Source organism: Kryptolebias marmoratus, linkage group LG17 (assembly GCF_001649575.2).
Source record: "Kryptolebias marmoratus isolate JLee-2015 linkage group LG17, ASM164957v2, whole genome shotgun sequence".
Taxonomy (NCBI): Eukaryota; Metazoa; Chordata; class Actinopteri; order Cyprinodontiformes; family Rivulidae; genus Kryptolebias; species Kryptolebias marmoratus.
This window is the reverse complement of record NC_051446.1, coordinates 4570504-4581609: the sequence shown is the minus strand read 5'-3', so window position 1 is coordinate 4581609 and position 11106 is coordinate 4570504. Positions and strand designations below refer to the sequence as shown.

Sequence of the window (11106 nt, the reverse complement as noted above, 5' to 3'; positions counted from 1 at the left end):
CGCATCTGCAGAAACTTTTTGGTGACTGTTTTGACCCTGGACTGGAGCTTTAAGAATTTGGTCCAGATCTCAATGCTGTAGGTTTTATTTGTGCTTCTGTCTCTATATAAACACAGAGACACGTTAGTCACAGTCTGTGCAGCCGTCTGGTGGGAACACGCAGCGCAGTGACAGGGCCGGAAAGTGGGGGGGCCAATGGCCCCCTGGCCCCAGTGGTTCCGGCGCCTATGATGGAAGATCACACGCAACAAGATCATGGGTAGGCCTGTCATGATAACAAACTTTGCTGGACGATTAATTATCTCAGAAATTGATGCGATAAACGATAATATTGTTTGGAGGCCGTTTTAAACTAATGTAATGATAATAACATAATAATGCAAGTACATCCTCTCAAAGATTAATAAACTTTAATTTCAAAGGAACACTTAACTTTGGAACTGGAACACAAAATAAACAAAACAACCAAAAACAAAAATAAAATGGACTCTCAGTTAACAAAGAATGACCTTAAATAAAAACTAAACACAACAAATAAATAAAATAAAAACTACGTTCAACCAAAACAGTACAGATTATAAACTCTGTAAACTAAACTGCCCTTCAAAAAATAATAATCATTAGTTTTTATGGAGAAGACAACAAAACTGCCAGTTTTATAAACAAAAAGTGCAAACTAACAAAAGCACAAATGTGAAATACAGGTGTTACGTCGATCTGCGTTCCCTCATCAGGTATGGTTCATAATACAGAAAACATCAACCAAGAATGGGTATAATACTCAAAAAAAAAATAGTTTGTTTTGAACCAACCTGTTCATTCTAAATAAGATCTAGTTCCAAAAGAATTTATCCCAGGCTATAAATAAATTATACATGATAATATTTAGCACATAAAATTTGAAATAAATTCACAGTTCCAACATGAACAGATGTTCATTGACCTTTGATGACCCCTGGAAACTTTCTATTTATATCTTTAGAATGACAACAGCACAAACAAATTTTTTTGCTGCACAAACATTTGACACAAATTTCATCTGATTTGAAGAAGGTGGGGGTGCCAACTTCACTCAGGTCGTCACGGGGCTAACGCTGCAGAGGAACAAGACGATGCGCCTCGGCTGGCGACCTGAGGCGATAGGCCACGCCCCCTGACACTAAGGAAATGAGAGAGGGAGGGGTCAGTGAAGACCACTGGAGCCTTTTATCATCCAGTGTCTTCAGTAGAAACAGAGAGACATGAAGGAACTGTAACGCAAATAAATGAAAATGATCAACCTAATTTTCATTAACATGCGATTAATTTATTTATTGTTTGTCGTGACAGGCCTAATCCTGGGTCTGAAACGATACAGACAGGAAAGCAATGGTACCCAGCAGAAAATTAATTTGTGTGAGTGAATGAGGGAGAGGGGCTATTTAATACTCAGGCAAATATAACAAGTCCAACTTTAAACTCTGAATAATGTTTTTACTGGGAAGTTTCCCTGCACTACTAAACTCCATATGGGAGGGCTTCTCAGGAGTTCTGAGCTGTAGTTTCTTTTTAAGTATAAAGTGTATGTGCAAAAAAAAAAAACATCTCACAACCACAAGAGTGAGAGGACATTTCTTCCCTTCACACAGAATACAAACCCAGCCTCACAGACAAACAAGGTTGACTCCAACAGTTACTGGTAAAGTTTTAAGCAACGTGTGGCACTCAGGGTATGTGTTGGGGGGGACGCAGTCACAAACACACCAAAGTTTAGCTTCATATCGGTAAAACTAACTGAATTATAGTGTTCTGTAAGGTCAGTTAGCTGTGGCAGCCATCTTGAACTCGAGTGACTCCAAAAGTTAATCAGTTGTAAATGTACATCCAATGATCACTTTCTGTGAGTTTCTGTCAAATTCATCCTTCATTATTGAGATATTATGCTGACAGAGTTAGGATAAGGTGACATGTTGAACAAGTATTGTGTGCAATCTCTGAGTCCTCAGACTACATGTTGGACATTATTCTCAGCTACTACCACAACATCTGTAAAACTGACTACATGCTATATATTTTGTTTCCTAAGGTCAACTAGTTGTGGCGGCCATCTTGAATTGGATTGACTCCAAAAGTTAATCAGTTGTTGATTAACATCGACCGATAACTTTCTGCAAGTTTCATTAAAATGTGTCCAGTGGTTCCTGATATATTTTGCTAACACGCAGCAGTAATGGCGGGTGAAGGACGGACTGCAGCCTGACCTCTGCTGGTCCTGCTGCCGGGTCTCTGGACTCCACGTACACGGTCCGGAGGAGGTCCAGTAACTCCCGGTTCTTCTGCGTCACTGCGTCCACCACTGGAACAGAACAGGACACGCGCTCATCAGGAAACACACAGAACAGGACACACCGAGTCCACTCGGTTCTGAGCCCTGATGTTCCGCCTGTCGGTACGCCACTCACCGTCGGAGCTGGCCGAGGTCGACGGCGGAACCCTGTCCGCGTGTCGGGGCGCCGCGCTCAGCTTCTCCCGGGAAATTTCCCGAAGTGCCCGGTTTTCGATGTTGTAGTTTCGGAACATTCGCGAGACCCGTGCCCCCATACTGGACCACTCTGAGGTGCAGATAAAGATTATTCAAACTGGCGACGGCGAGCGAAGAGAGTCATTTCACATCGAAAAGCGAATGAAAGAAAGAAAGAAAGAAAAAAAAAAACGGCAGCGACACCGCGCGGTTGGAAGACTTGGATTTCAACCTTTCCAATCATACGAGTCATTTCTGAGGATGTTTTTACCCGTGTGTGTGTGTGTGTGTGTGTGTGTGTGTGTGTGTTAATATGGTTAGGTAAATAGCTCACGAACAGTTTAGAAAACAAATATTAAATGTGGAATATAATCTTGTTTGTTAGCAAACAATCTCATAAACACTGAACTAATTGTAATTAATGTTTTTTTTATAACTTAATTCATTTTATAACTCAGTCAATTTTAAAAATATTAGGCTAGAATTTGGCATGGTAGTAGCTGAGGGTCACTTGAAACACATTCTCCAAATACTAACAGATTGTATAAGAGATTGTGCCTAATGTTGTTTTCAAGGTTTAACCAAAATGCCCATAACTCTGTCAAGTCGATTTTGTTTTAAAAGGAAGTGGGTGATATGTTAGGCCAAGCATATTTCCTTGATACTGCCCAACAAACGTGGACATGGCATACGCAACGTTTCTGTGCGAGGTCCCTGGAATCTTCCACTTTTTCAATCTTGTCAGGTGCAGACACTGCAGAGAAACAGTTTCTGACAGACATGCGTGTGCAGCTTCTTTCCATGATGACATGACAGAGCATCACCCAGACGTCCACATTTCATTGGTTCAGAGATCAGAACCTGATCCCAACAAGAAATGATGTCACTGGATTAGTGCTGGTAGACAGGAATTAATAAGAAATAAATTCTTCTGGGTGTCCAAAAAACTCAGTTGATCCAAGTGATTTGTGAGATATTTTGCTAACAATATACACAAACAAACCCACACACAGACAAAACTCTACCTTCACCGGTGGGCAATATTGAACTGTGTGCTTTCAAGGTGGAAAAACGTCAAATGGAAACTGACAGCATCAGTTTGATCCAAATGTTTTACCTCGAGTTGTTATTATTTTAGAAAATGGTGTAAACTCAGGATTGTCGCTCGTGAAACTGCAGGAAATATAAAAAGATCCAATAATGTTGTTGCAGTAGTACACCTACTGCATTGTATATGTACTTCCTGATTCTTCTTGTGCACTAAAACAGACGGATATGTACATATCAGTGTGAGCTTCAGAGGAAGTGGTAAAACATTAAAAACCAGCAAAGACTTTCTGTCAGTGTCTCTGTAAAGCCAAGAGGTGCTGTTGCGCCTGATTTAGTAACAAATCACATGTTTTGATCAGAAGCTGTTCCTGTTTTTGAAAGACTTTCCTCTGTAGCTGCAGCAGCAGCACTTCCTCTGTTTATCACAGAATCAAAATGGAAACCACAGCCACTTTGAATAATCTAATTAATCTGCTTTTATTATCACCCGCTGCCAAAGGTGAAAGGACTGTCATGCTTTCATTTGTGTAGCTTTAGCATAATATCTTGTGAATAATTACTCAATGGATTTTAATTATTCTTTCAGAAAGTATTCATTGGTTGTAGTACCGATTAATTCCTGGAGTCAACCCATTTCACGGTGGCTGCTTCAGCAAATCAATCTTAGCAAACACAAAAATGACTAAAACTAACCCAATTTTCAGATATTGATCTGAAATTTGGTGTGGTAGGAGCTAAGCCTTCTTCTTACGACTTTGAGTTCAACACATTGTGCAGAATCTTTATTTGAAACCTTAGCAAAAACCTTTGGAGTCAACCGTGTTTGTCTGTTTGCAAAATATCTCATAAACCACTGGTTAGACTTTAATAAAACTCCCAAAAAGGAATTATTGGATGTACATCTACAACTGGAATAGATCTAATTAAAGAAGGCCACAGCTAGTCAAACTTAGCCAACACAATAATGACTAAATCTTGGTGAGTTTAACAGATATGGAGCTTAAATTTGGTGCCGTCGTAGCTGCAGCTGATTCATAGCCCATATTCTAAATTCTAACCAATAATGCAAGACATCGCAGTATTGCATGAGATTGTGCAAAAGGTTATTTTCAAGGTTTGACCAAAACAGCTACAACTTCATCATTTCTCACCACAAAATAATCTTAGTCTAAAACAGACATGAAAGGTGGTGAGTGATATGTATCCTTCAAGTAATGCTAGGCCTTTAATTCATAAGGTCGACGCCCACTCCAGAGCGGGCTCCAGAGTGTATGTAATTATTTTTCACGTCACCTTTTTGTAATTATGTACAATCAAGTTAAATTCTGTGAATAATAATAATCATTGTACATAATTACAAAAAATGTGACGTGAAAAATAATTACATTCAAAGCTTTATTTATGATTTATTTTGGAGAGAGGAAGTCTTTTATTTTGAAGAATGCTTAATAGGATCTAGTTTTGTTTTTTGCCGCTATCTAGCCTTCGGTTGCTTGGTCACCTATTAAAAAGAATGTTCAGCAAATACAGCTGAGCCTCCGTTATAATCGCTCTTTAGCCATTTCCCGAATCAGAAGCTACAATCGGAAGCCAACTTCAGCTTCGATCCAGACAGTCAGTTAGGAACGCCGCCACAGCTAGAGGACCGGACTGACGTTTCCTTCTGTGCAGTCCCGTTCTGTTTAGGATCCTGGTCAGAGTAGCATACTATTATTGGTTTTAACCACAGTGCAAAGCAGCATCCGTATCCGTGTAGGCCAAACATGAAGAGAAACCTGACCAATTCCTGTTAGCCAGTTTACTAGCCTAGCATAATACCGCCACTTCCTGGACATAAAATTATCACGTTTTAACAAGATACGTATCACGTTTTAACAAGATAATTATCACGTTTTAACAAGATAAATATGATGTTTTAACAAGATAAGTATCACGTTTAAACAAGATACGTATCACGTTTTAACGTGATAGCGTTCAAAAAAAAAATTTTCCTGCGTGATAGCAATGAGCTTCCGTAAAAACCAGAGTTATGATAAATTTTTCACGACACATATTTTTTTTTTAAATCGTCCTCATATTTTCAGTGCGTTAGAGCGAGAAGCGCCAAAACCGGGGAGTTCTCGGGAGATAGCTCCCCCATCCTCCGTCCGATCTCACCCCCAACCCAGCCGAATGAAAATACACACACACACACACACATATATATATATATATATATATATATATATATATATATATATATATATATATATATGTGTGTGTGTTTTATATATAAAACTATATAACTTTGTTGTTTGCTCAATTTGTTCACGTTTATGAATATTACTGATTATATTTGCATTCTAAGTTGTAAAAACATTTCATTAAGTACGTTTGTGGTTTTTACAGTAAAAAAAAATAAGAATTTTCCACTCGGATTTTATGTTTTTGTGTGGTTTTAGGTCTGTTGTGTTAATACAGTAGGTCAAAAGTAACAAATGACTTGAAAATCACACTTGGGAGGTTGTGCTGAAAAAAATGACCCCAAACATGGCAGGTTAAACCACTTTTAGGGTGAAATATGAAGGAAATTTAAAATTGTCCAAAAAGGTCCAGTTTCACCCTAGACCCCAGAGGGTTAGCAAGACATATTTTATAGAACCTCTTACTTTATTGACTATAGTCTGTGATATAATCGTGTGAATGCTATTAAGCATTCACACCACTGTTTTCCTGTTTCTCTTTCTTATTACTCTTTCCCTATTCCGTACGTTTTTCAGCATCTAACTCGTTCCGCAATTTTTGAGCTATTTCAACCGTTCATATATCAAAACGTTCAGCTCATTAACGCCAACTTGCCTTAAAGGTTAAAAAACAAATGTTTCTTGGTGGGTTTGAAGAAAAATAAAGATCCCACTGTGGGGCTGGAAGCAGCTAACAGGCTAGTAACATGATCTGATAAATATATTTTGTTCCTTTTTACCTCTGTCATGTTTTTGGTGTCATTGGTTTGTCTGTCTGACTGTGCACAAGATAACTGTAAAAGTTAAGAATGGATTTTCATGACATTTTCAGGAAGCTTCAAACATGCAACAAGGAACAAATGATTAGGTTGTGGTGGTGATTCGGTCAAAGTTCAAGGTTACAGATCAGCCTGTGCTCTACCAGGAATGTTAAACTCCACAGCTGGACACCTCATGGGACAAGGGTAATCATCGTTGGTTTCTGGGTGACAGGGTCAAAGGTCAACATCACAGCTGACCTCGTGCTATAACTTTGCAACAGTGTAATGTAGGAATGTCAAACCGCACAGCTGGACACCTCATGGGTCAAAGATGATGCCTGTTGATTTCATGTTCATGGGGTCAAAGGTCACGGTCACAGGTAACCCCTTTGTTAAAAACTTGTCTGTGCTCCTACATGTGACGCTTTTGTTTCCTCCACCAAGGCAGTTATGATTTCAGTTGTGTCTGTTGGTTTGTCTGTCTGTTAGCAAGATCAGGTAAAAACTGATGAACAGATTTGGATGAAATTTCCAGTAAACGTTGGGGTTGTCACTAAAAACAGTGGATTAAAGTCTGGTGGCGAACCAGATTATTATCTGGATCACACTCTTTTTTCAATCATGCTGTGGCCTTGGCGAAGGTTTGTCCTCTCTGAGGGCTTCTAGTGTTAGTAGCATCATTCACATGTTTGCAAATAATTGGACAGAAAAACTCCTAAAACTAAAATGTTCTGTTATTGTAATAAGAATCAATTAAATTAATTTCCATTGTATTTTTGGTCAAAGCTACAAAGAGCTGCTGCAAAGGGACCAAAGAACTGAATTTGGCCCTAGAGCCACAGGTTGCACAACCCTGGCCTAGCTGAACTCACTGTGTCATCACTCCTCCCAGCTTCCCTTCATTTATTGTCAGATCTGACTGTTCCTGTTTGTTAGCTCCTGGTTCTCACTGGTTCTGTGTGTGGCTTTTGCTTGTCCTCCCTCTGTGGTATGTTTTGTTGCTGTCTTGTCAGCTTAATTATGTGTCTGTTTCCACCAAGTTGTCCTCCAATCATAAACTGTGTTCTGGGTTTTCATCACCAAAATGTTGGACAAAATGATAAAATCAGGTCAATTCAAATACAGTAACACTATTAAATAAAACAAAAATAATTTGAAATTTTGTAAAACTCATACAATAAAAGTCAAGTGATTAACTCTTGGAGACAACCCAATTCAAGATGTCTGCCACAGGCAAATAAATGGTTACAACTAAAACTTGGTGTCTTATGCCCCTTTCACATGGACCCTAAAGGTCCCGGCTCCACTCTACTCGGCTCGCTTTGTGAGCGTTCACATCTGCATTTTTTCGCACTCGGTCCCTGCTTTTTTGGTGCCTGCTTTGGAGTTGGGCCAGTTGTTTTGGTTCGGCGAGAGAGGAGATAGCAGAGAAGGAGCAGTTAGCTGGTTTTGAAGTGAGTAAGCATAAACCTGTCGTCAGGAGAAGTTGTAGTATACAGTATGCAAGTTAGCAGGACACGGTAGAGTTTCAATGAGAAGCTGTTGGACTGTGTTTGTTTTCTTTGTCGCTGTATGTACTCGAGAGCTAGAGCGAAGCTAACCTAGATGTTCGCTAATATGGACTGCTGTAAGCTGCGGTTTCGCTGTTAGAGTAAAACTTAAAGGGCTACAGAAGATCGTTACCGGACAGGATAACGAGAGACGGACTCCAGATAGTCACTCTGAGTGCCTGCGTCGCTCAGAGTACCTCTGGCTACGTGGGAACTGAGGGCCTGTTGGAGTACGTGGAGAGCACATGGAAACCACACAACTGCATCGTTCGTAAGCTGCTGTTTCTTCAAACTGCTGGAAGGTATTTTTGGACCACAGGACGAAGGATTCATCTGTGGAAAATCACGATTACCAAGGTACTGAGTTGCACTTTAATATCTTGCTCTTTGAGTGAAGAGGCTCTGGACTGTTGAGTCTGTGAGACTCCTACAGTCAAGCATCTGCACAGGCCTGCAACGTAGGGTGTATTTTCTGCCGGCATTAGATTTAGGTTTTACAATAGTGGGATATATAACTGGTGTTTTACACTGTATATGCAGATTCATTGTAATGCTCTGTTTTTTCTGTTTTGCCTGAAACCCAAAACCTGCCATTTCTTTGTTATTATTATTATTATTGCCTAATTAAAGGAGGGTTTGTATGGTTTACTTTACATGGTGTGTAGTGTAATTTACTTTAGTAATGTCCAATGCTGATCGATCCAAAAGTAGAAGAGAGAGATTCAAATTAAGTAGTAAGACTATACTGAAATAAAGAACCCAAACTCACTTATTTACTGACATTGCTTAAGTGGGGGCTACATAAAATGAATAAAGCATGGTAAAAAAAAAACCATGAGTAGAGTTTTTAATTCTTTTTCCTTCTGTTTATCTGTGGTCAAATGAAAATGGCAACTGAACTGGGAGGGAAAGGCAGACATCCCTCTCCACAATGACACCCTCCAGCTCCTCCTGGGGGATCACAAGGTGTTCCCAGACCTGAGAGGATAAATGGTATCATCTCTTCAGCAGGTTCTGGGTCTAACCAGGGTCTTGTTCCACAGGGAAGCGCCTAGCATCCTAATAAAATACCCAAAGCGGCTCTACTCCGAGCTCCTCACCTCATCTCTAAGGCTGAGCCCGGCTCCTCTCCAAAGCTCCTCCCAACACGTGACCATAGGTGAGGGTTGGAGTGTCGACCAACCAGTAAATCAAGAGCTTCACCTTTTTGGCTTAGCTCCTCCTTCGCCATAACATACCAAAGCGACACCTTTATTAGTGCAGACGATCCGTTGGTCCATCTCCCAGAAGATGACAGCCCAGCAAAAAAATAAATAAATGTTAGCCGTTCAAACCATCATTCAAGACTGGAACACTGTAAACTCGTGGGACCAGCTGAGATCACTTGTGGTCTTCCAGTCCCACTGAAAATCACTTCATGTATGACGCGTATGGGAACGTTTTACTAGATTCTAGAGAGGATCTTGACTCTCTGGGAGAAGTAGACTAACTTTAAAATCTGCTAACACACAGTTGGTCTTGATTTTGGGTGAAAGCACATCAAACAGAAGGGAGCACAACACTGCAGAGGCTTTAGATTATGCTTTTACTATGAAATCCCTCTTGGTATTGGCATAAATAACAAAAAAAAAACCTAAAAAACGTTTAGCATAAATCTGGTGGAATGAACAGTGGTTTGTGGTTTAAAATATGTTTTTAACAACAAATTTTTAACTCGAAGAAGAGAAAAAGTAGAACACGACTTAAAGTCCACACTACTGCAGTTATTGACAACAAACATTTACCATCGAACCTTGGACCGGAGCAGCTCTAGTTGTGAGTGAACGCTCATGTTTGTGTCATGGGTTGTTTTAATATTCACAGCTAAACGCTGTTTGGGTTTTAAAGAGTCATTTCAAAGGACTGCTTTGTCTCCTGTGTGGACTCTCATGTGTCCGTTTAAATGTGTTCTATTTCGTATAGGCTTCGCCCTTTAAGGCTATCGCTAGTGGGTTTATCCCTTCGCGCGCAGCGCAGCACTGAAAACTTTAGTCCACACCCACCTGCTGTGTGGGCCCCACCCCAGTCCGTATAAATAACGGTGAGACCGGGCATTCGGCTCCCTTTTTTTCTTCAGCCAGCTAGCACTGTCTATAGAGCAAGAAGAAGATGTCCAGCTCCAGCACCATCCGCCTGTGCCCGTCCTGCCAGACCGGCTACATCATGGGCTACGACCGGCATGACACCTGCGAGGGATGCCTGGGTCCCCGCCACGCCGACCTCGCCCTGACGCCTCAGTCCTCCTGCCGTTCCTGTGAGCTCCTCTCGCTGGAGGAGAAGCAGAGACGAGCAGCCTTTTTCAAGGCTAGTGCCGAGGAGGTTTTCACTGTGGCGGAGCATTATTCGCTGGACGACGCCATCGCCTTTTTCGACGCGGAGCCGCGCAGGGAATCGGATGATTCCGCCGGCAAAGGCGATGCTAGCAGCAGCCCCGCTGCTTCTTCCCAGCTGGAGAGCGAGATGACGGAAGAAGGACGGCCGAGCGGATGCTCAGCCGCCTCGGGTCTTCCGACGTCGGCGTCCACCTCGCTCCCAGCTATTGGCGCTCTCCTCCTGGAACTGCCCGGCATAATCCAGGAGGCGGCTAGCGCTAAGGGACTATCCGTCCCCCTCCTCCCCCCGCCTCGATCGGATGATTTGGCGGGAAGGTTTGGCTCTGCTCCAGCTCGTCGCCCTGACCCATCAGTGCGCCTTCCAGGCCGCCGCGGCAACCAATAATGTCGCCTTGCTGGCCTTCAGCATCTCCAAGACGCTGGAGGGATCAGACCTGCCAGAGGAGCTGAAGAGCTCCTCCTGCAAAGCCGCCGACGCCATCCTCAACCTGTGCGCCACCTCAGCGGTTTGCTTATCCCGCATCGCTGCCTGGCAGACCATGGTCCAGAGGAGCACCTGGCTCCGCCTCTCGCCATCCATGCCCGAGAAGCTGCAGAGGGACCTGCTGGAAGGCCCCATCAGCCCAGATGCGTTGTTCGGGGCCAATCTCC

General features: G+C 42.0%; 1 protein-coding gene across 1 annotated transcript in view; it reads right to left on the bottom strand.

Annotated features, from left to right (window-relative positions):
* ndufaf4 (NADH:ubiquinone oxidoreductase complex assembly factor 4) overlaps window positions 1-2666 on the bottom strand; it is a 5365-nt gene extending 2699 nt beyond the window's left edge. Inside the window, exons 1-2 of the mRNA XM_017432752.3 lie at window positions 2442-2666; window positions 2241-2335 (exon numbers count right to left, since the gene is read on the bottom strand). Of these exons, the coding sequence (XP_017288241.1) occupies window positions 2241-2335; window positions 2442-2580 (234 nt within the window). The 5' untranslated portion in view covers window positions 2581-2666. The remainder of the gene's footprint in view (window positions 1-2240; window positions 2336-2441) is intronic.
* Between the last annotated feature and the right edge of the window lie 8440 nt (window positions 2667-11106).